General features: G+C 33.9%; 1 protein-coding gene across 1 annotated transcript in view; it reads left to right on the top strand.

Moving 5' to 3' along the window:
* The window catches only part of LOC148305030 (uncharacterized), a 166,522-nt gene extending 149,188 nt beyond the window's left edge, over positions 1-17,334 (top strand). The window contains exons 8-21 of the mRNA XM_088267336.1: positions 43-302; positions 1,465-1,594; positions 2,461-2,607; positions 2,748-2,867; positions 3,828-3,961; positions 4,638-4,766; positions 5,432-5,571; positions 6,255-6,351; positions 6,998-7,067; positions 9,107-9,257; positions 10,318-10,368; positions 12,027-12,135; positions 14,745-14,822; positions 16,083-17,334. Coding sequence (XP_088123462.1) covers positions 43-302; positions 1,465-1,594; positions 2,461-2,607; positions 2,748-2,867; positions 3,828-3,961; positions 4,638-4,766; positions 5,432-5,571; positions 6,255-6,351; positions 6,998-7,067; positions 9,107-9,257; positions 10,318-10,368; positions 12,027-12,135; positions 14,745-14,822; positions 16,083-16,115 — 1,649 coding nt within the window. The 3' untranslated portion in view covers positions 16,116-17,334. The remainder of the gene's footprint in view (positions 1-42; positions 303-1,464; positions 1,595-2,460; positions 2,608-2,747; positions 2,868-3,827; positions 3,962-4,637; positions 4,767-5,431; positions 5,572-6,254; positions 6,352-6,997; positions 7,068-9,106; positions 9,258-10,317; positions 10,369-12,026; positions 12,136-14,744; positions 14,823-16,082) is intronic.
* Positions 17,335-19,145: the final 1,811 nt, after the last annotated feature.

Raw genomic sequence — 19,145 nt, 5'->3', positions numbered from 1 at the left:
ACTAAAGTAAGGAAAAGGTTAACCTTTTTGTCTTTTCTCTAGCCACGTACACCTACTCCATGAAGCTCGCTCTCTCCCGCTACGGACGAGAGAGGCTCATGTACCAGGACGCCCTGTCGGACCCCAGCAGCCCGGCCTTCCTGAACTTGGCGCAGGCGGCTCACCAGGGCATCAACAGAATGGTGATGCAGTCAGACCTTCGGGATGTGTACCACGGAGTCCATGTCAATGGCTTCCACCCCGTCACGATACCGAGCGCTGATGGACCTTATACTGGTGTTGTGAACGACTTCTATGTTCAGGTTAGTTGACTAACTTATTATTTATAGGTTTGGCGTTTAATTTGTAGAACACCATTTGAATTTATGTATTAAAATTTAACCCTTTCCAGTCGATTTATGTCAAATGTCATTCGACATCGACTTTATTCCGGTGAGTCCTCTGTCGAATGTCATTCGACATTTTTTTTCTTCATCAGTTTAATGTTAAAATACAAGCAAACATATTTTTTTCATCTAAAGATCTCTATAAAATGTAATAATAAGAGACAAGATTGTATACATTCAAAATAAAAAAAATTTAAACACAATTGTAGTTTCATTCATAATAAAAAACTTGGATGTATTGTTTTACCCTGTAATGCTATAAATCTATTGTGGACCTGGTGAAATTTATTTAAAAAATTTATGGACCGGAAAGGGTTAAATAAAACACTGATTTTTTGAGCCTACTAAGTTGTATTTACTGTTGAAAAAATGCATAAAAATCAATTTTGTGATAATTGTTTCGCCTAGTTATGGCATTCGTTTTAAAATGCCATAACTAGGCGAAACAATTGTCACAAAATTGATTTTTATGTGTCCATCTTGTGGGGTCCTGTCTTAAAATATGTCCTGCCCATTGCCATTTGAATTTTTTCACATAAATCAAAACTGCTTTCAAGAACGTCATAAATCAAAAAAATTGATTTTTCAGGAGAACGTTTTTAAACTTCAAAAATATAATACAACGAATTGAAAATAAATATCAAGCCACTTACTGAACTTTTTACTGTGCAACAGATCTTTTTAGGTTAAAACTGAAAGTTTTTTCACCATTTGAAAAATATTTCGTATTTTTAAAAAAAATAATTAAACAATAGGTACCTTTTCTTCAAAATGCAAAAACAACACTTTCTGCCCTGTAGCGGGTAAATATTAAGTTAAAAATGTGCCTCTTTTGCAGGGATATAGTACATTTTCTGGACATTCCCAAAACATGCACAACTAAAAATTAACAATTTTTGATTTATGACGTTCTTGAAAGGAGTGAGCGACATGATCCATGATATTTTGGTTCTTTTTCTGGTATTGTCATTTTTCATTTTATCCATCAGTAAACAACAGAAGATTGTCGTCAGACTTGTATCTTTAATGATCTTAATCAATATTTTTATAAATGGTTTATGATTTTCTATTCTTCCAGCTCTCTGACAATGCTCATGAAACTAGATTGAAGGAAGTAATGGAGAAGTATCTGAGAACCAACAACTATAGCTTGGGAGGAACAGACGTCTTCGCAGCGGGCGAATTAGTGGACAAACTTGAAGTAGGCGGTAAGCTAAACAAAGATAATTATTTTACACATTATAGAATGTAGTTAAGTACCAGTAATTTATATTCTTGTCAATTACATCCAGTTAGTTCAGTAATCCATTATTTACAAAGTAACATGTTATTTATGTCAAATCCATGCAGGTTAGTTCAGCGGTCCATTATTTACAATATTTCATTTTATTTGTGTCAAATTTTATTTTTTAACGATAAATTACTTAAGGGTAAAATAGTTTTAAACGAAAATTTTCATTAACATAGTACTAGAAATAAGGATAAAATAAGACTGCCATTTTAGAAAAAAAAGTCGCAAAATTGTATAATGTATAACGGGGAAAATTGTATAATTGGGTTTGAAAATGTATGATGAGATGTCTGAAAGTTTGAAGAATGAAAAGAGTCTAAAGGAATTTAAAAATAAATGTTTTGTTTACTGTATGAAGATGTAAATATATATATATATATATATATATATATATATATATATATATATATATATATATATATATATATATATATATGATGTAAATTAAGTGTAAAAAATTCGTTTGTATTTAATTTTATATAAATTAACTAAAGAAATTATTTAAAAAATTTTAAAAATTAAAATTTTAATTTAAATCCATCCAGTTAGTTTAGTGGTCCATGATTTACAAAGTTACATGTTGTTTGTGTCAAATCCACTCAGGTTAGTTCAGTGGTCCATTATTTACAAAGTTACATATTATTTGAGTCAAATTCACCCAGGTTAGTTCAGTGGTCCATAATTTACAAAGTTACATGTTATTTGCGTCAAATCCATTCAGGTTAGTTCAGTGGTCCATTATTTACATTTTATGTTACATGTTATTTGTGATTGTCTTTGTAGATTTCAACGAGTGTGAGAGCGTTCAGTTCCACGATTGCTCAGAGCATGCGGAGTGCTTCAACCTGCGCGCTTCATACACCTGCAGCTGTCGCGAAGGCTACGCTGACCTCAGCCCTAACCCACTCTATCCGGGAAGGATGTGTTCAGGTATTTCCTTGTCCCTCACAACAACCACTTTGGACAACTGCTGGATTATAACTGAGTTCCAATCAAAGTATTTTTGCAAATAATGCATACACAATCTTTTTTATTTTGAATAAAATAATTGTAAAACCTGTTAATTTTAGCCGAAGCAGTTGGCTGTGAGAAATGCCACTACCACGGGACTTGCTACAACAGAGACGACTCTGTTCTCTGTGAATGCTTCCAGTGGTACGCAGGCGACACTTGTCACGTCAATCTCAAAGGTAATATCAACTAAATTTTGTCTTAAGGTAGAGACTATCGGAACATTTCGTCGTAACATAATGTCATAACATCGCTCGCGGCGAGCATCCGAAACTATGGATGGAGCACTCGGCTCAGTGTACTGACTGCCTGAATGCTCGCATCGTAACGTGCTACGTTACGACCAAATGCTCCGGTCAGTCTCCACCTTTAAAGAGACAATGTGCAACTTCCACCGATTTTGCAAAATGCTCAGTACATATTGGAAACGTACATGGACCACAAGATCTAAAACACAGAAAAACATCAATCAAAACAAACCTAACACAAACCTCTGGTTGGAGTATGGTTGGAGAAGAATATTGCATGTATTCTTGGAAGTTGTATATATGCAATAGTTTTGACAACCGCTTGAGTAACTCTGTTAGAATTACGATCTGTCGAAAATATTGTGATGTGCGACGCAGTGCCCTATACACCATTGGGTGCGAAGAATGTTTTTTTTAGATGAGCGTTGCATTTATTCATTTACCTTACTTATTATATACAAAGTTTATAGGTCAATTAATGGATTTTCGTTTCTTCTAGCTAAAAACTTGTTTTATTTTAATCTGTGTTGGGAACAGTAGGGATAATATATTGTGGGCCAATCAGGAACTTGTCAGCATTTGCTCATTTCTGGGAGAAAACTACGTAAAACTCTTCAGGAGAAGGCGGACTGTTGACTTTCGTCAGCAGGCCTTCTGTTCCACTAGAAGAGGCTTCGGCATTTTGTGTCCTAGATTGGTTTATGGTACCAATGTCCTTCACTATTTTTATCATGTATGATACCTATCGTGAGAGTTCCTTATGAACTTACAAGGATCCAATATCGGATAGGTCCTCACCCAGGCTCGCAGTGCGCCTCCAGCTGCAGTCTGCGAATAAAGGTTAGAAGAAGAAGAATAAAGAAGGTATACAAATTGATTTATTGTCTGCAGTAATTCTGATATCGCTGTCTACCTTGGGAGCGCTGCTGCTTTTGGTCCTGGTGATGTGCTGCATCCTCGGATGTGCCAGGAAGAGAAGGGCTCATCCTAACCCCATCATGAACACCTGCCTCACTCCACACCAGGTAAGAAAAATCCTCCTCATCGTATTCCTTAACATTGGTCTTAAGGAATATTCCTAAGACACTTGGTGAACGACAAGCCGTTCTTCACTTTCAATTCCTTCATTTGGTTCATCTTACTGGTTAGATTATGTTTGCTTACTGATCAAACTTAGCTCAACTTAAGATAACCTAAACTATTCATTATTATTAAACCATATCCGCTCCCTATGTGGAGCATAATCTAATCTAACCTTACTTATCCATTGGCAATTGACAATGTGAAAGCAGTCAGTCGACAGTTATCATCTATCTTTATTTCCGGAAGGAAGTCAAGGAAATGGCGCATCACAGGGTGGCTTGGAGACGACATATACTGGGCATATGCTTCACCTAAAGAACAAATATTAGATGAATAAGAATATTGTTGACATGGGCGATCAAAAGTAAAACCCGCATCAAGTAACGGCTTCTTTAAAATAAGTTTTCACTTGATTCGGTTTTTGGATTTCTTCATAAAAGCTAATCACGCCAATCAGTGCACTAATTTGGTTGTGTGTTGCGTATTTCCATCTCCTAATAAATTTGATTATTTGACATCAAAAACTTGAGCAATTTATAATAAACTGTCTTTACTGCATATCAGTCATCTCATTTGGTGACATTGTATAACATACTAAATGTGTTTTTGTTTGGTCAGGGAGGAGTGCAGTCATCCAAGCACTTCCCAACTCTAGACAAGAGAGCGCTCATTCAAGAAAGAGGGAATGACTCTGGCGGAGAAGGAAGCAGTATCCACAATGTATCACTCCCATACATCCCAGCTAAGGTAATTATTTGATTTCAATTGTACATTAATGGCGTTTTTTGTCACATAATCCTGGGCGGCTTTAGATCCATCAAAAAGCCTTTACGGTTGTTACAACTAATGGCGCTGGAAGTTTCTGATGAGGAACACGGAAAAGCGCATACAGAAATGAATATTTATTTTGCCAATTTATAAGGGTGAAAAGAGCAAAGGCGGCGCCAATATCGACATAGTGAATTTTTAAAGTTGCCGTCAATTGAGTTGAAGCACGTCTTGTTTCTTGAATCGAAATAATACTGAGCACTCCAGAAATTGTTGCCCCACCCTTTATATACCATTCTAGTGTTTACTCACGCTGGGAAAACTTTAGCCTCGAAATTCTTTATCTGTATAAATATTTTAATGTTGTAAACATAAATACTAAATATGAATGCAAACGAGTATATATGAGTATATGAAGTGCGTATATTTGTTCATCTCGATTACATTTATGTGCTTATTTATAATCTTAATAAATATTATTCACATGAATACATAATAATCAATTCAAAATCAAATAAAAATTGAACAAGTAATCAAATTCTCACAAATTAGTCCATATTTTTAAAGGCGTATACAATTGTACATTTGCCACGCCACTGCATAATTAGTTAAAAATGTACTTACAATGTGTTTTTGTCATACAGAAAGTATCCCAGATCAGTCAAAGGTCGTCCAAGAGACATTCCGTGCAAGAGAACCAGGATAAGGGAAAACCATTCACTCTAATGATACCAAGAGCCAAGTATTGCCCCACACCTTCAGCGGGGCCTTTACCGGATCACAGGTTTGAATTTTCTTCATTTAAATCAACATCCAGCAGTTTGATAGACCTCTTTCATGGTCATTCACTCCTAATAAACCAGTGCTTACTGTAGATATGATATATTTGTTTATTTTCATATTTTACATGGCATTTAATTTTAAAATTAGGAAAGGTGTGTTGAGATGGCTTGGGCATGTGAATTGAATGAGTGAAGAAAGAATAGTAAAACAAATTAATGAAGCGAATTCGGTTGGTAATAGAATGAGGAAAACTTGGCATGATCAAGTATTTAAAATACTTAATAAGTGGTCAGGTCAGGTGTTGGAATAATCGGCGGGTTTGTATAAGGTGAGAATAAAATGCCACACCAATCTGTCTTTGTAAACAGTCTTCGCCTCTTCCACATTCATCCATCTCTTCATACATACTCTCCGATTATTCCGATTCCTGACCGGACCACGACCTGCTTCTATTACCAACCACATTTACCTCATAAATTTCTTTTACCGTTCATTCTTTACTCATTCATTCCACATGCCCAAACCATCTCATTATATCTCATCTACATATATTTATTTGACTGGATTCAGTCTGATCTCGTGCTTCTTTCGCCGACGCTCCATGCTTCTCTCCCATTCATCAGGGTTGGCACCAGAGCTCCGTTGTGCACTCCCAGTGTAGCTAATAATATTGATGTTTTACAGGGAAAATAATGGAGGAAGGCGGAAGTCTTCAAATGGCGAGATGAACAACGAATCTAAACTTCTCAACTACCTGGACGGAATGGGCAACAATGATCATGTAAGATAAAAGTCATTACTAAACACTAGTGACCTTTCTTGGTCTACAACAAGCAACACCAAAATAAACCACAGAAATACAGACGATAAATGATGTGTTCACAAATCCTGTTAAAACAAAGTCTGACAAATTTTATTTTTTATAGTTTTTGCATAATTTAAAGTAGTCCAGTTCAAAAAACCAAACAGAAGCAATAAAAAATGTTTAAAAAAAACTTTACGTACTACTACTACTACTACTACCATCACGCCGTTTCACCGCAGGGGTAGGCAGAAAGGATGGAACGCCACACTCTTCTGTCCTGACATACACCCCTTGCCTCCTTCACATCCATACATCTAGTCATACATGCCCTCCGAACTTTACGTGATATTAAAAAAATTATGTGATAAAAAAAAAAAAAAGTCTAACTATAATAGTAAATATTTTTTCAAAAAAATAACAAAATGGTAAAATTTGGTTATTTATCAAAGAATTTCTGATAAATTCCAATAAAAATCAAAAGCGAAAGTGGCTACTGACGAACTCAGTTCAGTTGTTTATCTTTTGTAACGCAAACAAATGGGAACACGCGAACACTGCTTGTTCAAAAGTATTTATCTAGTGGTGAATGAAACATTTTGTTGATTAATTTGTCATCTTTCAGATTCCTGGGAGAAAGCAAAGCAACGAGTCCGCTTACAGCATGAAATCTGCTCACCAAAAGTACTCCACAGGTATGTAAAATAATACAGTCCATATTAAACAGTCCACATACTCCCCGAGTTTTAACGAATACAGAAGAAGTTTCTTAAGTATTTGAATATGAGGTAGTGCAGATACTTCTCTTTGCAGAATCTATCATTGTTCCTTTTAAGTCAATCACAAACCTGAGAACAAGAAGGAACATTCCCTCGCAATCGATGGCCTTCAAGCTTCAAGGATTAGTTTATAATCCTGACATCTTGGAGCGTGTGTAACAAATAACTATCTCTTCTTCTTCTTCTTTGTGTAGACCTTGTGGTCTGTTACTGTACTGTACAACCCCAACCAGCACAGCAGACATAGATGTACCAGTTTTCACCACAAATCCCTTTCACAAGTAAATTTTTATACATTGAAAGGTCGCAACCGCATTCCCTGATCTGATACAGAATCACCTAGATTTCACAAAATATCTCTCTTGCAAAGTATTTTTTTTAAATGAACTAATTAGCGAAAATCATAAGATAATGTGAAACAAAATTGTATCTCAATTTTACTGTGAATTTACATTTAATGGCTTTCAAAATGCCTGACACTGCCAAAATAAATAAATAGAAATTTTTAAAACCACCACCAAGTTTCTAGAAGTGCCCCAGTGTAGGTAGTGAAAGGGATTAGTTGTTAGTTAGTTCAGTTAGCAGGGGTGTTAGTTGAAGTTTGCCAATTTTACTCATAGATGTCGCTAGAGATATGTATACATTTCTATGATTTGGCATCTTTGTCATATTTTTCTATGGAAATTAACCTTCAAAAATACACAAGTTAAATTCTGCCAAAATAACAGTGTCATAGTTGTTTACCTAAGTGAATATGTCGAGTTTCGTTCCAAGTAAATCGCATTTGCGGCATTCGTTGCTTTTCTTATTACATCAAAAGAAAAAAGCAGTTGAAGCTCATCGGTTGCTGGTAGAAACTTATGGTGAACATGCTCCAGTGATTAGAACATGTGAGACATGGGTTTGTCAATTTAAAAGTGGAGATTTCGATTTAACAGACAATGAGCATCCTGGTGCAACGAAAAAGTTCGAAGAAGAGGAATTGCAGGCGTTATTGGATGAAGACCCAACCCAATCGCAACAACAACTGGCCCAAACACTTAATGTGACCCGAGGAGCAATTTTCCAATGTTTAAAAGCCATGGGAAAGATCCAAAAGTATGGAAAATGGGTACCACACCAAATGAACGAGAGACAAATCAAAAATCGCACCGCCGCACGCACTGCCTCATACAGCTAAAGTGATGAAGAACACTCTTAAAGCATTGAATTGGGAAATATTATCGCACCCGCCGTATTCTCCAGACCTTGCCCCGTCCGACTATCACCTTTTCGCATCGATGGGACACTCACTCGCAGAGCAGCGCTTCGCCAATTTTGAAAAAGTCGAAAAATGGCTCGTCGAATGGTTTGCCTCGAAAGAGATTTTTTTTTTTTTGGAATGGTATTCATGATTTGCCTCAAAGATAGGCAAAATGTATGGAATCCGATGGTCAACACTTTGAATAAAAAAAAATTGAGATTCCTCTGAGAATTAAGCGTTTTCTTTATTGAAAAAACCGGCAAACTTCAACTAACACCCCTGGTAGTCAGCTAGATCCGATTCCAACTCGACATTGGCCAATACACAGACGTATCTATAACTCCAGCCAGCACAGCAGATAGACACGGAATAGTTCAAAGAAATTTTGCAGAAAATGTTCAGTCATCGCAATTTCCACTCAATCATTATTCATTGACACTCTATTACGGATCCCTTTCGCAAGCTACAATTTTTTTTCCTTGACATAAACCTATCACAATCCTAACAAATGATGAACAGAAAAAAATAGAATAACCCTAACTCCAACCTAGCGCAAAGTACTAACCACGACACAGAGAGATAACAATAATAACACAATGCATTATGAAAGATAACACCCTTACGGTGCAGTACTTTTGATCAAACATCATCATTTAGAAATAACAAAAGAATTATATACAATAGATATATACTAAGAATCATCTTCTCTTAGGTGCGCTGGTATCAGCCGGATTCAAGGTATCCACTACAGTCACTGAAGAATGCAGAGCCGAGAGGAAGGAAATCCCAGATGACTGTTCTTCCATCACCAAATCCCACAACCTGGGAACCCTGGACATGCAGTCACTCAGAAAGGCCTACAGGTAACTTGTCTAACTGACACATCACTCATTTAGAGACCACCAACCATTGTCATTCTTCAAACACTGACCTTCCAAACAAGCCAGCCGCGTTGCTGGGTATTATTTGGGAAAAGGTGGAAGATTATCGGTAAAAGATTGCTAGTACTTTGACTTTGGTTTATTCGAAATATGTATTACTAGGTGAGTGACTGTTTTCTAGGAGAGTTTTAATCAAACACAATCTGAGTGTGCTGGTGAAATAAATTAGTATGTACCACTAAATCATTCATCTGTGACTGTATAGTGTCTTAGATGTATAAGTCAGCCACGATCAAGGAGTTTATATCATTTAATTTTTTTAATTACTAACAAAACGCGTTCAATTGAAAGGTTTACTGGTTATAAAAATCTCAAATGAAACAATTCAAATACGCGGGACTTTGGCCACCTGTTGGCAGGTTTTTAAATTAATGATATTAATATCAATCATATATAATAGTTCAAAGTTTACTCAACAGATGGACTACGTGGCCTATAAAAAATAAAAATCTTTGGAATCTGAAATTAGAGTTATTTAAGGGCGCTTATCCACTACCCGCAATTCCGTGTAATTTTATTATCTGGCACGTCAGTTAGCGTTTTAAAAAGACGAATGGCTTGTGCTTTTGTCCATTTTTCTTCGGATCAGAGCTCTTGATCGGTGCGTGAACACGTTGCGCGTAAATTCGATCGTAAAATCGTCGTTTTAAAACGCCAACTGACGTGCCGGACGGTAAAATTATGTGTAATTCCGTGTAGTGGACAAACGCCCTAAGTATGCAGTGTTGAAAATTGTAGTTTAATTATTATTCCATAGATGGACGACGTGGGTCATGAAATTTAATACATATTTGAAAGCCTTAGAAATCAGCTGCCAAAATGTCATTTTTTCAAATGCAAACTCAATAGTTGTATCTGATTGACTTATTTGTTATTTTAGTAACTTTCGAGAGTTTTTTATTTTTGTTAACAATGAGTATGACATTTAAATTGCTGAAAATGCGATATTTGTATTGTTTTTTTTTCAACTCTAATACTCCAGCCAAGAGGACCTTAATGATTGGACGGATGCAGAGAGAAGAATTGGTGAACTGTGAGTCTAATCATTAATATTTTAATTAGTTTATAGATTTAATATGAAATTAGAACTGTCAAAAACATCCTTCATCACATAAACTAAAAACAATCTTACAATTTTAATGCTTGGCATATTGCTGGTTATTCAAAAACCGTATACGAAAATTTATTTCAAATGATTAACTGTTTTGGAGGTTAAAATTACTTATGATTAAAGTTTTTATACAGTACATAAGATAGGACAAACTGAAGTATTTATGGGTTTGGCATTTCATTTGTAGAACTCCAATTTAATTTATATAACAAATATTAAAATCAAATACCGATTTTTTTAATCTACGTAATTATATTTTATTATTTATAGAACTCCATTTTAACACGTTGACTGCCAACTATGAGATAACTTGTAGATTGCGTTCTTTGCTAGGACGACTGCGAGTTATCTCGTACTGTGTTTACTTGCCATATAAGTGCAGCTATGATAAAATTCTTAGTATATCAGTGCTAATATAGATAGATGACTTCTGGGAAGAGAACAAAAATCAATGCTGGCTTACATGAACAGAAAAATTATTAATAAATGAACAGAAAATATAATTATGTACTATAATTAGATTTTTTAATAATATAAGATTAAATGAGATAGACTTTTAAGATTGGAATTCTGAAAATAGCCGTGGCAGTCAACGCATTAATTTGTATATTAAAATCAAATACTGATTTTTTGGGTCTACTAACTTATATTTTATTGTTAAAAACACATTAAAATTTAATTTTGTGACAATTGTTTTGCCTTGTTATACAGCATTTTCAAACTACAGTCGAACTCGGTTATTACAAGCACGGTTATAGCGAGATCTCGGATATAACAAGGAAACATTCGTTGAAATTTTGGTTTCTAGTTTTCTCCATACATTCACGGTTATAATGAGCAACTTCTCGGCTATAGCCGAGCTATAGCCTTTTTGTTCGCTATAGCGAACAAAAAGAGATCGCCTTTTTTTAATGTTGTAAATATTTGCATGTTTTAAAACATTTTCGACCTTAAGCAATAAAATCCAACCAGGTAATTAGACCGTTGCCGACGGGATCGGATTACGTGTATGACTCGAAGTACTAAATTGTTGTTGTCACCGACAATAAAAGAAATGTTTCACGCATATGGGTTTAAATTGCATGTTGCATTCTTTGTCATGTCTGTAGGGACCTATTTTATTACAATAAATAACTTATTTTATAGTTTTTGAACGTCATGCTTGTTTCGGGGATTTTTTCGATAGTTTCAATATTTTGTATGTTCTATGCTTGCTATGTATATTGTATTGTATAATAAACATGACGAGGTGGAGAATGTCAGATCAATTCTAGAGCAGGTCAGTTAAAACAAAACCTCGTGAAATGGCGGAAATTATTCATGAAATAGAATATGGCGCGAAAAAGAAAAAAAGAAGCGAAAGTGTATAAAATGTTTTCATCATTCTCACTTCATGTGATAGGTATCTTTTAAAGAAAAACCTATTCTCGGATATAACGAGGAACGGTTATAACGAGCAAATTCAGTCAGTCCCTTCATCCTCGTTATAACCGAGTTCGACTGTACTATGATTTTTAAATTATTATTTTTTATTTAATTCACATTCTTCAACATGGAATCATGTTAATATTCTGTTCCAGGACAATGTCAGAAGCACGTTCCTTCGACGGGACTTTAGTGAAGCCTGCTACCAAGATGATGAGGAGCACAACTGGTTCCAACAAATCCTCAGCGCACTATACACAACATGTCAGTTACATTCTACAAAGATGTTGTTCAATAATAAAAAGCTTTTTAACACTAACTGCACCAAAGTCTGCTTTAATTAGTATACTAGAACTATCCTTAAAAATACAGCAGACTTTAGATTTAATAGGTGCGGTATAACTTAGATAATTTTGTTTTAATATTCTTAGTTCTTGGTAAAAACCGCTATTTCTTAAAGTCTATTGTAACACGTATTTTGATGCATTTAGCATAAAAATAAAACACGGTGTTTGGTATTTTGAATAATTCTAATTATAAATTGTTAGATATTACCACAAAGTAACTCCCGAATTATTGAATGATAAAATTAAGACGTTATTCAGCAATTTTAGATGATATTATAAACAGAATCTCACATATAAATATTTTGTTTGTTAAAATATATTTAAATTACTTGCATTTTATGTAATGAATACTTGTATGTATAGAAGAATAGAGGGGATGATTGTAACATGTATTTTACAACAGTCTAACAATAATTGAAAAGATTAGGAAGAGTTCTTTACGGTGGTATGGACATGTGGAGCGAATGGATAACGAGAGAATGACTAAGAAAATATATGTGGCGAATGTGAGAGGGAAAACAGAATGAGGACGACCGAAAAAGACTTGGCACGATCAGATCAATCAGAACCTAAAATCTGGCGGTGTCAAAAGTCTGCGTAATCGGAGGGCATGCATGACTAGATGTATGTGAAGGAGGCGAGGAGTGTATGTCAGGACAGAAGAGTGTGGCGTTCTCTGCCTACCCCTGCGTAGAAACGGCGTGATGGTAGTAGTAGTAGTAGTAGTAGTCTAATAATGATGTGAAAACTTTTGCACCATATGACATTTCGTTTCAAACGTCCATTGTTACATTAGTCCAATGGAGAAAATTCAATATCTGGTTTTATTGGAAAAATCTATTTTTAAAAAGTACATTTTATATAGAACCTATTAAATCGACAGTCTGCTGTATAAAAATCACCTTCCCAAAAATCCATCCATTGTTCCTATTTTTTTTAATTAATATCTAACTACATCATAATAATATTTATCAAAAATAATTATATTTAAAAAATAAATAAATAAAAAAAAAACTAATGGGGGGGGGGCATATTTTAAATAGTTACCTCCTTATTTTCATGTTATCCTATAATTGGCCAAAATTTCTAAACAAAATCAACTACTCCCTTTTGGGGAGGGGTTGACAATCTTTTTATTTAAATAAAAATACCTCCTTATTCATGTTCCCCTGGTAGTCAAAACTCCGCCCCCTAAAAGATGAGCCCGCCCCAAGATTATTTCTTTTGATGATGAAATAATACCTCCTTCTACTTCATGTGCTCCTGGTATAATTTCGTATATTTGACTCACTAACTAACAACACCTACTGGACTGAATGGAAAGGCAATGCTTATTTTTGAAAGGTAAAAGGTACCCACCTCCTCAGTTTTTATGTGATCCTGGTAGAATCCGTAATCAAAACTCCGCCCCCAAAAAATTACCCCGCCCTTAGATTATTTCTTTTCATTGTGAAATACCTCCTTTTACTTCATGTGCTCCTGGTAGAATTTCATATATTTGATATACTAAAGGTCCATTGAACCATTGGATTGAATGGAAGGCACTACTTATTTTTGAATTGTAAAAGGTATCTCCTCAGTTTTCATGAGCTCCTGGTAGCAATAACTCCGCCCACATGAAGATTAACCCGCCCCCAATCATTTCTTTTGGTGGTGAAATACCTCCTTCTATTTCATGTTCTCCTGGTAGAAATTCTTCCTTTTGATTGGCTAATACGTCTACTGGGCTGAACCAAAAGGCAATATTTATTTTTGGAAGGTAAAAGGTACCTCCTCTGTTTTCATGTGCTCCTGATAAAATTAGTAATAAACTCCGCCCCCCCCAGATGATTAAACCGCCCCCAATTATTTCTTTTGGTGGTGCAATACCTCCTTTTAGTTCATGTGCCCCTGGTAGAATTACTAATGTATGTTATCAAATATTAATTACCAGAATAGGTGAAATACCTTTTTATTATTCAAAAAACTGGAGTGATTGATTACTTTTTAAATTTGAAAAATTACCCTTATATCCTGAGCTCCTGATAATCTAACAACTAACATCTTTTGTTTTTTAATCTATCTCAATTAATTCAATTTTAGAGTATCAATTATTTTTTACCTTGCTTATCGCGGTACAAGGCTTATACAGTGAAATGACATTTTTACTCTTACTTACATTACTGATAACGAGTATATACTACACCTCTTGTGATTGAGTCCTTATGACTTGTCACGGATTCCATGCCTCCAAAATCTGGATTTCCGCATCCTGCATCACGCGAATCTTGTCATCTCTTCCCTGTGATTCCGACCATAAGGTGTTTGCTGTATCATCGCACATATCGAAACAAAACATACCTTTAAAAATCATATTTTTTACCTTTTCATTCTAACCCTTTCTATTCATGTACCCCCGATACAATTTTCTCCTTCAAAATCTATTGCTACATACAATAAATAATTTCAAATCCTCTACTTTTTTAACATTGCGTTTTAGTATGTTACCTGACATAAATCAATAAATTGCTTTATTTTATCCCACAGGAAGCGAATACGATGGCTGAAAGAGATTTAGGATCTACATTCCTTCTGCCACATGTTCACCTGTACAAACCAGATATGGTAAAAGAAATAATGAATTTTATTTACTTTTTGGGTTTTTGAACATCTTTAAGTTTAACGGGTTTATGATCAACTTATGAGCTTATTATAAGTTAAATTTCTTAATTCTAAGAAAGTCCATTAAAGTTTAGCGCAAATCCCAGTTTAAAATAAATATTCAATTAGTATTCTATTTTAAAGTAATTTTTAAATGGATTATTCATCTTACGGATGATATCGATAGCCCCTACGTAAAGTACTCTATCTGCAAATTTGTTACTTTACAGGAAAGAGCTTAGAAGATTTTTTCAACATATTTTTTTTCATTAATTAACGGTTTTATCTGAAATTCTAAACTAGTATTAAAAATTCAAAGTCAAAATTAAGTACTTAGCATTTTAGAAGTTCAGTTCATTTCGAAAATTCGATGTAGATAGCGTCTTATACGCCTGAAAACTAGGCGTAATTTGTTTTATTATTTATTTGTTTGTTCATATTTGTAGATAACGATCAGTTGATACACCAAATATCTCAAAATTGACATAAATGTAGTTAGAGCACTTTACGTAGGGCACGTCGATATATTCCTAACCAGACAAAGTATCTATCACTTTTATACAAGAGAAGATGGAAGTCTAAGCGCCCCAGGGCTTACGACCTGGCATTTGGCTGGCATAAGTGATTACTTTATATACTTGTGTTACGTTTGCCATTCTGCCCATTATTGAACACCCATATCGCATTAATTTTTGTAAAATATGTTAATTGTAATTCGATAGATATTCAATTTTAGTCTGACAGCCCTCAGTTGAGAATTTTAGCTTTCTCCAATTAAACTCATTCGGAATCAGTTCACATATCGCTCACTCCTTTCAAGAAAGTCATAAATCAAAAACCTTGATTTTTCAGGAGAACATTTTTAGGTAAAACAGATCTTTTTAGGTAAAACCCGAAGGTTTTTTCTCCATTTGAAAAATATTTAGTACATTTAAAAAAAATAATTAAACAATACCTTTTCTTAAAAATGCACAAACAACACTTTCTGCCCTGTAGCAGGTAAATATTAAGTTTAAAATATGCCTCTTTTGCTGGGATATAGTACATTTTCTGGGCATTCTGAAAACATGCACAACTGGAAATTGACGATTTTTGATTTATGACGTTCTTGAAAGGAGTGAGCGATATATTTCTAGGAGAGAGGCCTGAAATAATATGTAAATTTTTACGTACTTATATTAAATGGAAAACAATTTTAATGATACATTTTCTCTTTTGTTCTAGGGAAGTGACGTTTCGGAATTCGACTCTCTATAAACCGATGATATCGCGGTTTGAAGGGAAAAAAAAAACAGTACACAATGCTATTAAAATGTACTGAGCAAACATATGCATTCTGATTGATATAGCTATATTAATAATTATAAAACGTTGAAGTTAAAACTTTTAAAAAATGTACAGAAAAAGTGTCATTTTTAGCATACACAGGAAAGTTGTTTAATTCTGTTGAACTCAATGAGTGTATGGTGACTTCATTCTTAGTAAAATGTCTATTACATAATTATTCATGATACTAAATGTCAATGTGAATTATTTGAAGGATTGAGTCATAAAAAACTTTTAATATATTAATTTTGCATCAAGTTTTCAAAGGATATATGTTGTACAACAATTTGGTGAATTTTGGTATGCCTTGCTCAACCATTCCAGAGCATGGATGATAATGTTATGTTCGTGCTTATAATTCAAAGGACTATTAAATTTATTTTAAAAATATAAATGGATTTCTTCTAGCAGTTTCTTAAAGTTCTAGCACAATTATAGCAAAATATCGACATTTTTAATCAATACATAAATTTAAAGCAATACATTTTCGCAAAACCGATAGTTAAAAAACTACAAAAATCAATTATTAGTTTTATTCACAAATTAAGGTAAATTTGGTAAATGTATTAACTAACTATCGGGCTATTTCTCGCAGGGGTAGGCAGAGAGAATAGAATGCCACACCACTCTATCTTTGCAAACATTCTTCGCCTTTTCACATTCATGGATCTCTTCATACATACCCGCCGATCATTCGGACTCCTGACCTGACCGTTTTCAAGTGCTTGAAATACTTGATCATGTCAAACTTTCTTCTGCTTCTATTTCTAACGACATTCGCCACATATATTTGCTTCACCGTTCTTTCCTCACTCATTCGTTCCACATGTCCAAACCATCTTAACACACCTTTCCTAATTTTATCGATAATGCTTATATCAAGCCTTGCATTCCTTTCTTATTTCATGATTCAAACACCTATCACGCACATCATTTAGCTACACATTCGTTTGAGTGATTGCATTTCAACATTCAGTCTGCTGTCATCCTTCTTTTGCCAACTTCATGCTTCACCTCCATACATTATCAGGAATCTGATAAGAACTCACTCGCCAACATGCAAATTTATGTATTAATTTTAAACCAAACACAGATTTTTTGAGTCTACTAAGTTGTATTTTAGTAACAAAAACACATAAAAAATTATATTGTGACAATTGTTTCGCCTTGTTAGGGCATTATCAAACGAATGACATTCGTTTGATAATGCCCTAACAAGGCGAAACAATTGTCACAATATAATTTTTTATGTGTTTTTGTTAATAAAATACAACTTAGTAGACTCAAAAAATCTGTGTTTGATTTAAAATTAACACATAAATTAAAATGGAGTTCTACAAATTAAACGTCAAATCAATAAATAACATGCAAATTCCCATTAAGCAAATACATTCGACCTCAGGTTATTTATGACTCGACCCAACATACATAATATTTCTAACCAAGTTACAAAAATGCTCACAAATCGGTTTAGATTTATCCTAGTCAACAAAATTCTGGATAAATTAAACAAAAGATGGAATATTTATTTATAAGAACTAAGTCTATTATTTATTTATTTATTGTATTATTAGATACTGAAACTTAGGATTCGAAACGGCTCTCTAATCAAGGAGTAATACATAACAACGCAAAATAAACTCGAAAATCATCCATATAAATAACACTCTCCTTATCATTCATTGTTCACTTTGTGTGAAATACCAATCAAATTCTCTTATTTTACGAAGACCAATTTTCGGTTAGTATTACACAAAGTAAAGATGAATGATAAGAGTGTTATAATTTATTTATTTATTAAACCCTTATCCGCACCCGATGGTGCATAGGGCACTGCATCATATAAATGCAGTGTTATCCTGATTAACTCGTTAACACATGAAGGAAATGTGATCAGCCCTCTGTTTCAAGTACCAGTCCAGGGTAATATTGAAAAAATACTAGAGTGAAAAAATCACTTATATTTATTTGACACCCCCCGGGAATCGAATCCGGGACCTCCAGTAGGGTAGCCCAGTGTGCTGACCATTGCACTACAGAGGCAGATGTGTTATATTACCAAACCACAAAATTAATAATGCTTTTAAAATACAAAGCATAAAAATTTAAATGTCCGTTTGTTCAAAATCTTAAAACTCCTGAAGTTATTCGCCGATTACTTTGAAATTGTGTCATAATGTTGCATTTCAATACGCGCTTGTTTTTATGTGCCTGCGACTGTTAAAAACATGTTTTTTTTTTAGCCATAACAATGGCAGCGCCATCTGTCAAACGTAACAGCAACACATGCAATACTGAATATTGCTCACAGCGAAAATTGCATTTCATGACAGCTGATAAAATATTGTATTGAAATTAAGCATATTAGAAATGTGTGCTTTCTTTACCGTTTAATTCGACTGAGCCACAGCGACACGTGATCGGATACAGCTAGTTTGATAATAAATTAGTGAGACATCAAACAGATATCCTGGATGATTTTATATGAAAATATATTTTTTAAATGAATTAGTTTATTTTTTTAATAGACTGTTTGAATTGTTCTCCAATAGAGAACAAATACAAACATAATGCTCGATTTGAATCTAAGTTTCAGTATGCAAAATAATTTATTTAGAATGAAATATTTTTAGATTTTAAGTTTTTTTTAGTCTAATGTTTATATTACAAAAAAACGATTCTAAAATCAAAATGTATGTAATTTTAAACAACGTAAAATCCATCAATAAAAAATTTAAAATTATGATTTTGTACCAATAATGAATGAGAAATCTTTTTTTTAAGCTTTCCGGGAGTATAAAAATTGTTGTCCGACTTTCTCTGGGGAGTGGATTCTTTTTACATGAAAAAGATTTTTTTTCTCATTGAATCGATGTATTATGAAGATAGAAAATATGTTAAAATAATTAAAAAAAAAAAAAAAACATTTAGAAATATTTTTCAATTATGACAAAATTACAC

The sequence above is a fragment of the Brachycentrus maculatus genome, unplaced genomic scaffold (assembly GCF_059751285.1).
Source record: "Brachycentrus maculatus isolate JH-2025_06_01 unplaced genomic scaffold, ASM5975128v1 h1tg000293l, whole genome shotgun sequence".
In the NCBI taxonomy this organism is placed as follows: Eukaryota; Metazoa; Arthropoda; class Insecta; order Trichoptera; family Brachycentridae; genus Brachycentrus; species Brachycentrus maculatus.
This window is presented reverse-complemented; position numbering and strand designations above follow the sequence as displayed.